This window comes from Platalea leucorodia, assembly GCF_965183815.1.
Source record: "Platalea leucorodia genome assembly, chromosome: 3".
Classification (NCBI taxonomy): Eukaryota; Metazoa; Chordata; class Aves; order Pelecaniformes; family Threskiornithidae; genus Platalea; species Platalea leucorodia.
Window position 1 is genome coordinate 122,135,876 of NC_138825.1, and position 16,386 is coordinate 122,152,261.

The 16,386-nt window shown below is 35.1% G+C and overlaps 2 protein-coding genes across 3 annotated transcripts in view; one reads left to right on the forward strand and one right to left on the reverse strand.

The window, feature by feature from the left end:
• The window catches only part of RUNX2 (RUNX family transcription factor 2), a gene marked incomplete at both ends in the record, with an annotated part of 222,061 nt that overhangs the window by 183,613 nt on the left and 22,062 nt on the right, over nucleotides 1-16,386 (reverse strand). The window lies entirely within an intron of this gene.
• SUPT3H (SPT3 homolog, SAGA and STAGA complex component) overlaps nucleotides 1-16,386 on the forward strand; it is a 282,918-nt gene that overhangs the window by 5,012 nt on the left and 261,520 nt on the right. The window contains exon 2 of the mRNA XM_082307715.1: nucleotides 5,265-5,359. Within this exon, the coding sequence (XP_082163841.1) occupies nucleotides 5,265-5,359 (95 nt within the window). The remainder of the gene's footprint in view (nucleotides 1-5,264; nucleotides 5,360-16,386) is intronic.

Consider the following 16,386-nt stretch of genomic DNA (forward strand, 5'->3'; position numbering starts at 1 on the left):
TGCTTACATCTATGTGAGAATTTGTTTTACTCTTGTTACCAGACATGCATGTTTCTTCTGTACCTTCTAAATGGGAATGACTGACTGACTTGCCTTATAAATGGAAAGGGGGAAATGATGTTCAGTTGTATTCCTTATAATTGTGTGGGCTTTCCAAGCATGTTTCATTCCAAGGAAGAGTGTCACAGTTAAAGATGAGATGCTTATTTGTCTGGGTGCTGAAAGCTGGGCTGTGCATTGACAGCTATAAGATGAATATTTCTTTCTGGTATTCACTTTAAAATAAAACTATCATAAGCATCTAATCTATCAGGTAATAAATGGAAGCAGCAGTAGCAGATGTACTGTGTTATCCTTAGCATGCATAGTGCATGCATTCCACTTTGTGATACTTTGTTAATTAATTAAAAAATGAAAGAAAGCTGAGATTGCATCCCTAGCTTTGAACAGTATTATTGTGTGCAGACCTGATGCAGATGTGTCACTGCCTGCCCACAGATTGCTTCTAATCCTGGATTTGGTCTGGCTGTTCCTTGAAAGTTTGTGCCTTTGCTTTGTCTGCTAGTCTTTTAAGAGGCCATGTTTAGGGAATATGGAAGTTATTGCCTATAAGCAAAGCCATTTCTTAATTGTTAGAGAAGAAGCTGATTTTTTGAACCTGAACAGGTTACAGGATGATAAAGGAGTTTCATTATACATTTTGAATCATTAATTTGTTGTAAAATCTAGATCATCCATGCATTGTGCTTATCTGAGACCCTGTAGAGTATTTCTAGTTCCAGCCTGCTTGAACAGCTCCGGAGAACTTAAGGACTTAATACTCTAGTGTTTTAAATTTCAGTTATTCCATGCTACAGGGAGGGTGGGTGATGAGCAAAACCATGTATGTACTCTAGTGTTTGGTTATGGGTTATTGGGGTTTTAACCTTTTTTTTTTTTTTTTAATAGTTTTGAGCATACACTTATCCACTCTTGCATATGTTCAACAGGGTTTATGGTTGTGGTTTTGTTTTTTAAAAGAAGAGCACTAACGAAAATCTGTATTTCCTGTAGTTAATTAAGTTCTTACATCTCCAATCCTAGAAGACTCTTATCTTATACTCTCTTGTCTGCTGGTGAGGCCATGCATGCAGTAAAATACTCAATGGTAACAGACTGGTTAATCTAATTACTCTGAAGTAGTGTGTGTGAAAACAAAAGCATTAATTTTAATTTTGTGTTAATTCATAGTCAGCTTGGCTTTTATTTCCTTCCTGTTTTGTTTGCGTTTATATAAATGAAAATATGTCAGTCTTTAAATTTTTGCATGATTTCAGGTTATATGCAAAATGTATTTATGAAAGGCAAGAAAAGGGGACTGATGCAGTAGCCACATTAGATGTATGTTTGATGAATTAAGTCATCATAACAGTAAATTCTACTCGGATGTGTTATTTAATGTAAAAAATTTAGGCAGAGACACTGCTTTTTTGAGTAATGCTGCACCTTCTTTAGCCTTTAACAGAGATACCAGGTAGAATCTGTGAGTCTCCACTTTTCTTTTAAACTGGCCCAGTTTAGACTTATGTCCTTTTTTTTTTTTCTGTGAAGTGAAAGCTGTGGTAATATTAATGTTTGCTCTTCCTGATCGAGTTTAGATCGACTATTGAACGGATGCATTGGAGGACTCTTCTGTAGTGACTGTTTGGATGCACCCTTCTCTTAGATCCTCATGGGACATTTTGGTATTGGTGGTTGGTGAAAGTATTTGAGTAGTATTTCAAAAGATGGAGGTGTTGACTGTGTGTATATATATTTTTTTTACGACTGCTTATGTATGTTCAAAATAGTATTAAATAGCTCAGAGATTTGGTGCTCTACAGTTATGGGCTAGATGTATAGCCTGTATATTAAATTCAAGTTTTAGGAAGAGTAGAACTTCAATTCTTACACGTCTCTCAACTGGATCTTGAATAAATAGATGGGTTATTCAGGTGGCGTATTGACTGGACAACCATCAGTTTGAGTTAGTATTGCTTGGTAATTTCAGAGTGGGTATGGATGTGAAGGATGGCTGTGAAATGAAAGCCTGCCCGGGTATCTTGCTTTGGTGAGAAGGATGGGCCTAAACTTGATGAGAAATGACAGAGTTTGTTTCCCTCAACGGAGAATTCTTTTATTCCGCTGATTCATACGGAACAAGTACTGTTTTCTGTTGTGACTCTTTAACGTAGAAGACATTGAGATTACAGTAGATGCTTTTAAATATTTATATTAATGATTATATATACTTTTTAATGTATATTTTTATTATACATTTGATTGCCATATTTTATTTATGGGAAAAGAATTTGTAAAAGCTGGATCTATTTGGATAGGAACTCATAATTACTAGTCCAAATAGTGTTAATCAGAAGTTATCTTCTCCTTCCTAAGGTTCATGATTAAAATATGGCATGTTGAAATAATCTGTGACCTAATCTGAACATCTGAATTCATTTTGTAGAATATGGCAAACAGCTGCATTTCAGTTTGGAGCTAAAACAAATACAGTGTATTGACCCATTGAAGATTACAGTAGGCTTTTCAGTTCCATGTTAGCTGTACTTATTGAAGAAAATTGATTTGAGAGTGCTTCTGCTTTTGAATGATTTTTTTTTTTTTTTTTTTAATGTCCGGAAGAAAGGAAATAGAACATACGGATGATGGGACTTTGATGTGTAAAGAAGTTAATTATCTAAACCATCAAACAAAATATGGGCTGTGGAAGTAATTACTGTAAAGGGTCTGAGGAAGGCTGACAGGCTGTTGGTTTTTTATGTCAAGAAAATGCTGTACACCTGCTTGATTTGAAAGTTAAATCACTTGGTTGCAATAGGAAGACCAAGTTTTTAGTGAAGCAGTAGCTGATAAGCTTCAGCCCTGAAACCTGTTGATACTCATACAGATGTACAGTCCTCCAAGTTTTTTTAATTAAACTGTTCTTGTCCACTTGGAGGGCAGGAACCGTGAAAAGTATTTAGTCCAAAATAGGACATGTATGAATCACAAAGGTTACACTGTGAGGAGGCAACTATGGAATTGTGTCCCATGTTTTTTGGGAATTTTGGGAGAATGCTTCATAAATTAGCAGAACAGAACCTCATGGATAAAGCAAAAATGTCTGCCCTGGATTTTTAAAAAAAAAAAAAAAAAGCCATATGCTTTAAATGATGTAGTTAGTTGAAAAAAATAGACTTAAAAAAAAAATTAAGTCTTTGTATGTTTTTCAGTTTTTAAATTTTACAGCACATATGACTGGTATGTTTCAGGATTTTTTCTACAGCTGTTTTAAAAAGTATTAACTGACATGTTCCCCTAATCACTTGCTCTAGGGTCTGGGTAAAATATAGAATTTACAGTGTATTACTTTATATTTAGAAATATTGATACTGTGATATTGGATATAAATACATAGCTACTAAAATGAATAGTAATCAGTCCCAATAGTAATCAATCCCAATGAACAGTAAAACACATATAAATTTCCAAATCTTTGGGCTGTTCCTGGGTACCATTGCAGCTTCCTCTTCACTCCCTTCCATATATACATAGAGCTTTCCTAGAAATACTCTCTCACCTTCCTTCCTGTTACAGAGGTGTTTTACTTTTTTTTTTTAAACTCACTAATTTGACTGTTTAGATTGTGTAACTCTTTGGTAACTGCTGATTATGGCAGGATCCTGCCAACACTTAAGCCTGGTGTGTAACTACTCGTGTGATTAAAATCAGACTTCAGTGGGAGTAAACTTGTGATTAAAGTTACACATGTGTATAAGTGCTTGCAGGATGGGGACCTAAATTAGAATCTGCTTGAAGATGAACAGAAGTCTCTGAAAATCTACTTGAAAGCATTGATTAAAGAAGTGAACTTATATCTAAATGCATGAACTTCTTATTTTTGTTGTTCATCCTTATGCTGTTATATCATTAGCCTTTCAAAACACTAATTCTTTTGTTACTTTTTGAAAGTATCTTACGCTTTGAATTTACAGTATTACGAGTTTTCTTAAACCAAAGCATAATGTTTGTGATTGATTGCAATGTTTTTAATGGCATTTAATATAAATCTGGTCATTTACTTTTAGTTGGCTTTTTTAGATTGTTTTTTAGAAAAGAAATCTATCTTAGCTGTAAAATTTGAAAGTGGAGAAAGGTAGGGTCTCTTTAGAGGTCTTACAGCAAAGCAAACTATATTAACGTATGGTTTTCATCATCATTACTACTGCTACTACTAATACTACAAGAAATAAGCAGTACAACTCAACTGTTACTAGTGTGCAGCAAACTAGAGGAGGAAGAAAAGTAGTGGGAGTATATTCTGTTTATCAGGAGACTTACGTAGCCTGTGTAGTTCTTTGTTAAAATTTTCTTGAAAGGAAAAATGAAACTCCCTATTCTATATTTGCAGAGTTTTCCATAATTTAGATAAATTTTGATTTGTCAGTGTTTTAGTAAATGAAGTTATTTTTAAAAATGAAATTATTTAAAGGCATTTGACTTGCCTTTTATTACAGAGAAAAAGTTAGATGCGTTAGTTAAGTCATTTACTTAGTTAAGTCATAGAATAAGAGTAGAACTGTCTTGGTTTTGGTTTGGAGTTTTTAATGAGGAATTTGTATAGAAAAGCTGTAAAACATCTTGTATCAAAAGATAGTACCTTTAGTCATGTCAGTACTATGACAGGTCCCAGTCTTTCTAGCTCATTTCTGTTTTGAAGACTTGAGTAAATGTGTACATAAAGCTGGTGTTTTAGAAAGGAAGTTTGTGATCTTGGTGCTCATCAAATTTTATCTGGCTTTTTCTGAGATGCTGCTTTACTCCTCTTAGCCTCAGTGGAGGCAGTGTGGATGTGATTTACTAGGGCTTAGGATACCACAGGAATATAGAAAGATGCTTTTGGTATCAAGATACGGGTGTCTAGGAATACCACGTATTCCAGAATAACAGTGTTTTTATCTTAATACCTTTCCATTGGTGCTCTTAGGGTACCTCTAAATGGCTTGCCGAGATGATATTTTTAAGAACAGCACACATTGCCAATACTTTTGTTATAGTAAACATCAACTCTCTTATGTTTTCTATGGTGTCTCAGGTAGGCTTCTTTTTGCATGCGGAGTCTTTGCATTCAAGTCTACCCCAAAAAGCTTTTCTTCCCTTTTGAATATCTAGTATGAAGCATACATATGTGCTCTTTAAAATAAAATATAAGTCTTTTAAGTGCTGTTATTTCTTTGTTTACGCAGATGAGCAGCACTGTGGCTAGCCCGATGTCAACGATTGCCTCTTCAAGCAGTGGAAGAAAATCGACAAGCTTTACGCCTGAATTGCAAAGTATGATGTAAGTAATCAGTCAAAATATCTGGTATATCTACATTTTCTACATTATCTACATTTTGTATGCATCTTTTAGGGGGTTTCTTAGAATGTGTGTATAAGGGTGATGCGGGGCAAAGAAGAGCAGGTATTAGTGATGGAACTGTTAGTATTTTACTTCTGATTTGTAAAGCATTCAAAGGTGAGTTAGATAAATGAAAAACGCATACTATATTGAAAGGAGAGAAAGCCCTGCATTTCTTTAAATGCACCTTTAATACTACTTTAGAAGTTATTAGAGACCTGTATTTCTCAGTCCTTCGTCAAAGAAAGCTAAGCTTCCTGTTGTCATATATGCTTATTTAAATGAACATTTTGTATTACCATCTTTCAGTGCTAATACAGAGTGGTATTAATTTAAGAAATTAAAACAGTTGGAAATAACTGGGTTTTGGTAGGTAGAAATTAAAGTTGTTAAAAAGATAAATTACTTGTTGTTGTAAATTAACGGTGGACTCTTAGAAACCCACCTCCAAGCTGTGATATTATATGATTTTGTAGTTTACAACTTCTAAAACCTTGGATGTTATTTAAACAGGTGGGTTTTGTCAGTCTTAAAGATACTTGCGGAATCAGAAGGATTCCTTCTGTAGAAGTAGTCTTTATCTTGACTGGTAACCTATTACACTGGGCTGACTGCAAATCTTCATTTTGTGGAAAGCAACCTATTCATCAAAAAGTTTCACCTGCCGCTATATGGCATTTCTTCCCCTCTGTCTGTGTATCCAAGACACTGTACTACTGTCAGGATGGGGGCGGGGGGAAGTAATGAGCTTGGTTCTGTGTCTGTTCATGTTCCTGATTTATCAAACACTTCAAAGAATATTTCAACCTAGAGCTAAAAGATATCTAGCCTCTAAGGCTGCAGATAGCTTGGCTGTAGTGGCTCATGTCTAAATTGTACAGTTTTTTTAAAAATGTATGATTATGAATGTTACTTACGGGGAGGGGAGAGGATGCACATTTGCCAATTGCTGAGGTCAGCTGCACATAAAAGGGAGCTTTGCTTTATGAAATCTTCCAAAACCAAAAGTGTCTTAAAGGATTTTTCCCTATGTCCATTTGTCAGAGTTGAAAATGAAACGAAGAAAGCTAGTCCCAGAGTACTGAGGCATAAATCCATGGTTACAAAAGATAGTGGTAATCATTGGCTCTTTTCACTAGTCTTAGCTCTGGAAGACTGTCCAGGATGGTGTTTAAAATAGGATGAGGTAAAGTAGGATGAACTTAACAGGGAATTAATTTTGGGCTACTGATCTTTACTTTGGCAAGATCATTGAAAACACACAATATTTGAGAGCTGCTTTATACAGTGTTGCTTCGCATTTTTTTAATTAATTTTTAATCAGCTGTATAAAAATCAAAATAGTTATAGCATCCACCCTCTGACCCATAGATGGATAACTACATTTTAAGGACAGGAAAATGTTATTTATTAAAATTATGGATGCATCCTGACTGTTACAATGGTACTATCCTTTTGATCATTTTACTTTAGGTCATTAATAGTTGAATATCTATTAATTTGTTGGCATGTGGCTTTTAATATATTACCTTGGGCGACTTAAACTTTTTAGATAGTTAGAACTGAAATATTCTACTCCCCTCCTTCGCCTTTCCATTGTGTTAGAGCTGAAGATTAGGATAGGAAGAATGTTAAGGCTTTATTATAAATTTATGAATAAGTATAAATATATGTAATTTTTTTTTTTCTGCCAGTTGCCTTCCATAACCGTAAAGAAGTTGAAGTATTTCAAGCCGCCCCAGATAATCATTTACCTGCATAAAACCTTCATTTGGCTTTTTAATGTAATGGAATTATTTAACATTTTAGTATTGCTGTATCACACTAGATACGCTCTTTGCTGATATGCTGTTTGTTTTTACTTCTTTTGTACTTGTGAAGGAGTTAATTTAAGAGCAAAAAGGTGTTTTAAGTCACATTTGAACTGCCTTTGTCTTGTTTTGTTTCGGTCAGTTACGGACATGACAACGCAAGTCCCCCAGTTTTCCCAGCTGTCTCACACTCAGCCTGTTCCTAACAGTCTCCTTACTGCTACTTTTAGGAGATATGGGATTTTATGCAGATTAAGTGATGGTGAGAAGAATGCTGTCTTGCTTGCTCCATCGTATGTTGTAGACTCATCTTAAACGTTATGTAACATTTTCTGAGTTGAATTGCTGTATGGGCAGTAGACATGAAAGGAATTACTTGCCTCCGTTAAATTCTACAGAGTTCCCTGTCCAAAAGTAGAAGATGCAATTTGTTTTCAGTTAAATGTCCTTAAGAGACTACTAGATTGTTTTTAGGTGAAGCATGAGATACATTCCACTCGAATATTTTTCAGCATAAAGTAAATGAGAGAATGAACTGTTTCCTGTGCATTGAATCTTCTGCAGTAGATGAGCGCTTTGTTATAAACCCAGTGGTTTGCTGTATTGAGTTCTTTTCAGATAGAAAAATATTAGTTTTCTCCTTCAAGAGAATTCTGTTTAGTTATTGTTCACATCTATTATAGTCATCTACACTGGAAAATATAAGTGTTGTTCTTGGTGGAGAAAATAACTGTAACTGTGTTTAAAAAACAAAAGAGCAGCTGTGAAGTTTGGAGTCAAAGAAGCCTGTGCATCAATTCGGATCAGTATCTGGGGAGCCTGCATTTTATTTTATTGTGGACTTCCTGATAAAGTATTTTGAAACTACCCTCTCCGCCAGTATACACATGATTCTGTCAGAATGTAAAAGTTATTGTTGGCCATATAAATGGAAGAAATAGACATTTTCCTTTTGCTTCAGAACGGGTGCAGTTATACTTTGAAAGCTATGCAAACAGATCTTCTGTGCTTTAGGGTAACAGTTTTCACAGTTTCATTAAACTGGTAGGAACTGGAGAAATGCCTTGAATGTAATGAGCACATTGAAAGTTACATTTTTATTGTTTGCTGGAAAAAAGAGAGACTTTTGAAATGATAAAGTGCCAGGGATGAACCATGTGGAGAAAAAAATGATAGCTGTTTCTTTTGGCCAGGACCGCAAAATGAAGTTACCACTTTAAAAGAACTTTCCAGGCTCTGACAGAAGCTGACATTTTTTATAAGCTACATAATTTAGGAAGTTACAGATTCTCGCATTTAGGCAATTTATAACAAATCCATACTGACATCTTAAGATCCTGGGAAACAGGAAAGGCTGGAGCATTACAGGGCAAAAAAGGTAAAAACTTTCTTAAAGAAAATAGAGACTATCTATCTCTGCATAGTTTGTTATTGTGAAGTTGAGTAGAATCGCCCGTTTCCTATGGATTGTCATCCATATGGAGTAATATGAAGAATAACTTTGGCTTGTCCTGCCTTTCTCAACCAAAAAAATGTGTGCAGCAAGAAGATGTACTTGTGAGAATTCTGTCATATAGGGACATTGGGTGCTGGTCCAGAATGGCATTTGTTAGTTTGTGCTGAGGTTAAAAAATGGGCTGTTGGATTGTAGGGAGTTAAAAGGGAGAAGGAACGTAGAGAAACTATCTTTTTGAAGAAGAATATAAAATTCTGTTATAACCCAGTAACGAGATCTGGAGGTCTGTGGATAACAGTGCCTCATAGTCTGAAGGTGGTATCTTTGATTAGTTTATAATTTACAGCACTTAATAGTAGTGCTTAATATGCTGATTACCTTAAGAGGAATACAGATTTAATTAAAAGTATGAGACTGTCACAGACCACCCAAACGCATGTCAATTTACAGTGCACTACCTTTTACATGGATATGTTTGGCTTTTAATTGTTAAGACCTTGGAATTATTTGATATTTATCTTATAATCATTTAAAAGAGCATGATACTATGTAGATTTTGCTTTGACTCCCACATCCTTTATTTGTATTTGGATATTTTATTATGTTACCATAGAACTTACAGCAGTAGGTGTTAATAATTCAAAAAAAGTTTTCAGCACGTCTAGTGCATTTCGCAGAGGTTTGGTTTACAAAGCTTCATTTGGCTGATCTACAACCTATTTCCAAACTAACTGCTAACGTTAGGTCAGTTGCACTTAAATTATAGTTCTGCCCAGTAGATTCACAACTATGATGATTTCACAGTAGCCGTCAAAATTTGTCGTTTGGTTGAGATCATCTTTTTTGTAATATAAGCACTACTTACAGAGCAAACTTCTGGAAACCGTGATGTTCTGAACACCTGTGTTGAACAGTTTGCAGATGAAGAGAGTGTTGGTTTTTTTTTTTCCCTCAGTAAAATATCTCTATTTTTTTCTAAGCTATTGTAGCTATTTACAAAAATACTAATTACCACGATCTGAAGTTAATTGAGAAGGTGTTTTTATTGATTCAGATTGTGTCTGGTAACATTCTGAATTAAATGCATTAAAAGCTGCCCTTTGTATGTAACTTGAAAATATATATATATATATATATATATATATATATATATATATATATATATATAGTATGAATTTAAACCTGGATTCATAATTAGCTCTTAAGGTAGACTTTGTATCAAAAATCAAAATTTGATGTTACAGGGTCACAAAGATAAATTGAATGATGGAGGTAGTGGAGAAAACAATGTTTTTGTTGGTTTTTATGTAAGACTTTCTGGTTATTCATTATATGTGCTGTCGTTAGTATTAAAATAATAGTATCCATTGATATATCAAATTTAGTATTGCTACTAATTTATTGTTTCTTTCCAGACAGTGAAAGTGTGTCCAGTTCTTATTTCAAGTGCAGTTCTTATTTCAACTTTCTCCAGCTTGTGGCTTATACCTGTCTCTAATATACTCGAATGGTGTGTTAGTGTGCAGTAGTGATCTTAATAAAGACATTTTATTCCCTTTTTATTTAGAAACATATTATTTATAATCTATTCTTTTTTTTTTTAACATGTAGCAAATTATGAGAGACTTGGTAAGAACTGGGGCTAGTTCTTAAACCTTTATTTCATTAAGAGTCCTTGGACACGTCTGCCCAACTCTTGGGATATTTGCGTGGTCCCTGTTACTAAAGTATTGGAATGCTTTCTCAATATTTGTAACTTTTCTCCTGTCCTTTACTTCTCTTTTTATGGACTGGTGTGTATGTGCATTTTGTGTCACTGTTCATCTATATATCACAAGAATCAAGTAAGGAAAAACTAAGCAAAGGACTTCAGTTTTGCTAACACACTGGCTGTTTTGTTCTGTTAACATATTTCATGAAGATAAAGACTACATATGATCCATCACCAATCTACTGGCAGTTCTGTTTGTTCAGCGTCTCTTTCTTTAGCAAACAGTGGTAGAATAAGCAACTAATATTAAGCACAGGTATGTTGAATGTAGGACAAGAAGTTTGGTACGAAGAAGAACCCAGACTCGGGGGTGTTCAGTTTGGGAAAGTGATGAAGAATCGTTTCAGAGATGAGATTCCTGTCTGAATACTTTCAGTGTCTAAAAAGCCTCAGAGGCCTTTCCTAGATTTAATGAAGGCTGCATCAGGTGAAGAAGTCATGATTCAGTCATGTTTTTCTATATATACCTGTGTGTATGTTTGGCGGTACATTTATAGCCATAAGAATAGTGAATGCTATAGCTACCCAGCAACATCTTAAACATTTCTATGTAGAAGAGTATGGATAAGCAATAGATTTGAGTTAAGAGTAACTTGCATGCCATTTTTTAAGTTTCTTTTTCAGATGCTTTTAACTCTAAGGTAATTCTGGTGACGAAAAAGCTTCTCTCAGTAGTTTATGCTAAAATACAAATTTGAACAAGTTTTTTTTGTTTCAGTTGAGTTATCAGAGCATGGAAAAAACACTTGTGTTTGCTTATGTTCTTTTTTAAATGCCTACTGCAATAATTGATAAATAAAGTTAGAAACTTGTTTTGACTGACTTTGTGGATCTATGGCATTGCTGTCAGTGGAGAAGTTGAAGTGCTCTGAGGAAAACTCAAAATCAGAGTTCTGTTCTTGCCTTTGTTAGTTTTCAGCTGATAAGCATCACAATTACAGGTAGTTACTTGGAAGCAATATAAGATACAAAGCTCTTCTCTTCTATCTCCCTGTTTTTTCCCCTTTTTTCATTTTCTCTCTCACAAGTTGTTAAAACAGATTAATAAACCATAAAAACTAACATAAAATGCTTTTAGAAATTTGTAAAGCTGATAACTAGTGACTGCCAGTTCTGCTGGGGTGTGTATTTCATTGTGCTCAAGAAAAATGAGGGAAAGTGAGTTAGGCTTTGTCTTTGTGTTGCTAGTGTTAGTTCATTTTACTAAGATTAACCTGGTATTTTTGATCTGTCTGATGTTACTGATTGTGCTGCGCAAATTGCCCGCAGGAAAGGGATAGAAAATTGTGTGTGTGTGTGTGTGTGTAGAGTGTAAGAAACTAAAACAAATGGAGGACTTCCCTGTTGAGCTTAATACAATGATATGTATTTCTTTTTATTTCCTTTTTTTACTTTTGCATCAAAATACTTCTGGGAATATAAAATGGAACATTCTGGAGAATAACATCTATGTTGCTGACCATGGAGGCTTTCCACTGGAGTACTCTTTCAGTAATAATTCCCCATGCATGGGGGCTTCGCTGTGTAATGGAGCCAACTTTCATCACCATTCCCATGGTAATATTTTCAGTAATGTTTGCCAGTTCAAACTGGCTAGTGGAGAGCGGTTCTAGAGCTCTGGTCATTCCTGGGGTGTCTAGGTTGAGCATAGTTTTATTTTAGACTCACAGACATTGCATAGTATGAACGTTTGTTTTTTCTTTCCTGTATACCATGTGATCTTATAAAATCTACTCTTTATTGGTGTCTGTTGCAACCTGGTCAATGAAATTATTTTTAGGGATTAGTGTTCCTAGAACTCTCTTCTATTTATGTAGGATTTCGCATCCGTTCTCAGATGACAACATCTTGAGGAATAACAGTCTAAATTATTGAATGGGAAATGAAATGATCAAAAGCATGATCTCTGAACTAATCTTTTCTCCCACTGATTTATTTGGATAACCCCTGCTGACTTGAGTTGGATTACAGTTTGTTCAGCACTGAATGCCCTGGAAGATCTCACTGATTTCTTCTAGTATTGGATGTTAAATTTGTTTTCAAATACAGAAATGCAAATTCTGTTTGAAAACAACAGTACTTACGTATGCTACAATAGTGTTTTCTTATCAGTTAGAAAGTTCAGGGAACTTGGTGCGCACTTCTTCAGCAGTAAGAAATGTTGTGATTCATACAACGTGCGGTCCTTTGCCAGATTGGCTTGTTGTTTGTGTGTTAATCTGGTTTTAAATATCAGAATAATTGTAATCTAAGTACTCTGAGTGATTCAGATAACATGCTGACTAAAAAAAAAAAAAATATACAATATGCATTTTGTGCTGTTTGCAAGTCATAATTTACTGTTGCATCTTTTACCTGAAGTGTTTTATTATATGATTTAATAGGATAACTTTTAAAAGACATTCTCTGTCTTTCCAATATTTTGGACAAGAGCTAGAAATCATTCTTTTTAGCTGTTACAGTCAGCCTGCTACTTGGTTTTTGGTAAACATCTAATTTTGTTATCCTAGTCTTCAAAAACACAAATGGGTTTGTTTTTTGCATCTCTTTCTGATAATGGGTTTTGTTGCTGGTAAGTCCCGTTCACAGTTGTTAAACCATGGCCTTGATTATTTTGTGGTTTTATGATTTTTTTTCTATTATACCCAATTATGTATGCTTGACTCACCCTTGTGAGGCAGATATAAGCATAAATATGAGAGCTGCCATTCCCCTTATGCCAAGCTTCCTCATGAGGTTTCCCCTCATGCCAGGGGAAGAAGAGAGTTTTTCGTGTTGGCTTTCATATGTCTTAGGTTTCTTGGAATGCAGAGCACATGCAGACCCGGATTCTACTTGAAACAAGTAAATGATTATAGTGACTAGGAAGTTATGCTGAATAGACAGTCTAGATGATTGTTTTTAATAAAATGGTCCGGAATTTATATAGCATGCAACACACAATAAGCGTGTGCTTGAGTTGACTATTAATAATAATTTATTTTATCTTGCTATATGATGAGGTATGGTGGTACTTGCGTAACTCTATTATGACTGTTACCCTATGGCTTCAGTTGGTCGTATGCTTATCCCTCTCTGCTTTGAAGTTGATCAGTAAAATCATCTGACTTTGGATAGTTCCTTTGGAATGATAGTGGAAGAAAACAGCAGTAATGACCTGGCTGAGGGAGCACTCTGGTTAACCAAACTGTAATTTGGGATTGTAAAGAATTTCTCTATTCTGTCCCATACTTGTTTACCATATTTGAACCCAGAATTGTGCTGAGATTGCATTGTTCAAAAATAACCAGTTTAGCCTACTGAGCTGAAATCCTTCTCTGCAAACATGCATAGAATACTTTTTTCCCCCCTTTAGTAGAGAGACAACGGAAGGGCAGTGGCAGCAGATGTGGTAGTTGTTTATCAGAGTGTGTCCTGCTTTTTTGGTCTACCTCATTAAATACATCAGGCAAGAGTGGTATGAGATAGAAACCTAGGAGAAGAACTAAGTTTTCCTTTTATAGGTAGGACAGAGTACAGGAAGGACATTCATTAGAGAGAGGGAGAAGTTACTACAGCTCTTTCTGCTGCTGCTGTGATATTTTTAAGCTTTTAAAGGCAGAGTCTCTTCTGTGTACAGTGCTTAGCACAATGGTATTTTGCTGAGGAGGCCTGATAGGGTTTGCACAACTGGTGATGAAAGATGCAAGAGCTGCAAGTGGAGTGAGTTTTAGAGAACCTATTTGAAAATTTCTTCTTTCAGGCTACCGCATTTCTGTACCGCATTTTAAAGTGTAGCTATTTTAGACCTCCCTTTTCTAACACTGCAGTTTCATTTTACCTCTTAGTAGCAGAGTTCACGTAAAAGACAGCCTGAACTTTGGCCTTATTAGCGTCAAACATCATGCCTGAAATACACTTGTTTTATCTCTTGCTTCTCTCTCTTTCTTTTTTTTTTTTTTTTTGTTGATGAGTATCGTGTCCCTACTTATGAAGGGGGCAAAAGGCAATGGAGGATCTTGATTAACATACGGAGTAGTACCTGGGCAGTCTTTTACATAAAGCAAATAAATCCCTTAGTCACTTTACAGACTTATGAAGGAACATTCCCATAACTAATTTCAAAATTACATTCATACTCGGAAAGCTTGCAAAAGAAACACGTGGGATGTTTTTATGAGGAAAGTCTGGAGAGGTTACTCTGGATGACAGTTTTTACTATAAACAAAATTAACTGAAGTTTAGCATTAGTCTGGGTTATGTGTATCTTGTATTTCTGCTCTAGTAGCACTGTATTTTTCTCTTGCCACTTCAAAGTTAATGTAGGTTTTTCAGTTAATTTCTGAAATCAGTTTTGATAAGTATGAGAAGAGTTCTTCTAAGTAAGGTTACGATGCATACAGTTCTACTCAATTTGTTCCGAGTTGCATACAACTTCTCAAGTAGAACGTGTGTTTGAAATTTGTCTTTGAATTTAAATATTTTAAGATATATGGTTTCAGGATTCCGAGCTTAGATTCCCAAAACTTTCTGATTTCGGGTTTTGACGAGTTGCTTTAAGGTATCATCTAATACCCAAGAAAAAGGTTTTTAAAATTTGGAAATGATCTGTCCTACTTAAGTGAAGACGTACATATATTGTAACCAAATACTGATTAAGCCATAAACTAACACATTAATCAAGTTCAGCATTTTCTACTTTTTTCCCAAGTGTAATAAATTGTAATACGTTAGTTCTAGCAGACTGAACCTGAAAATCCAGTTTAACTACAGCTATGGCTATAACTGGCAGATGTGTCTTTTCTTAACTGCTGAAGTCTTTAAACTGCAGCTGCTTGCATAACTTGCAATCTCAATTTATTTGTTCTAGTCACATTTAATTTGACAGTACAGATAGTACGTGTCAGTGTGCAATGTTGTTACAGAGCATTATTCATCCATACAGAACAGTAGGGTGATAGACACTATGATTAGTATTGGCTTTTTCATTCTTCTGAAGTCATTCCACCACATGGAATTATTTCCAGTTGCATCAGATAATTTATTGAAAATTTACAGTTAGAATGTACATAAGTGACCAGAGTTAGAAGGAGCAGAAGGAAACTCTGCAGGTTGCACTGTGTCCAAGGTAGCTAACTCAGAGCATCTTTCTCATCTAGGTGCTATTTCTGGCTCATTCAGCTATCTGCCCCATAGCTTCGGACAGCAATACTTATCTTTTTCTTTTTTTCTAAGGCACAAAGGCTGTACAATCCTTCCCAGGTTTTGCTGGACTGATGCTGAAGTCTGCCTTCCCTGGTACATGGCTGTCTCTTCGGAGGTACAAGATAGCCCTTAGTGGTTAGAGAAATGTGTTTATGTGTTTTTCTCTATCATTGTGAGTTCAACATAGTAATTTAGATTATGACGTTCTCCCTAAATTGGTCTGTGAGGTGATTAGTTTATCCTCAAATCCCACACTGGCTCTGGGACTTACAATAAACCAGCTAAATAATGATGGATGGAGTAACTTCTCCTCTTGCACAGTTTCTAGTGCTTTATAAATAAGTAACGCCATCAATTTTTTTAATGTAACGAAGTGTATAAATGGTGTTATCATATTCAACTTCCATCGGATTACTGTGCTTACTCTTCCATTTGACTTTGTTATTTATATCTATGTAACAGATATATATATATAACAAATATATATAGTATACTACATATTAAACCTCATTGTCTCTTTTTATTATTTTTAAGTTGATTTTAAATCCCATAGACCAGCATTTGATCTTTTTGTGTGTTTCTATAAGAACTTCTATAATGATGCACTAAGGTACTGCAGTGATTAGAAGGGAACCCACCTTCCCCTCCGTACCTCCCGTGGCTGTGAAGTAACTGAATACTGTTTCTTTTAGCTTGGCTGCAGAAATAGTAAATAATAATTTAGCAGTTGTGATATAACTGGATG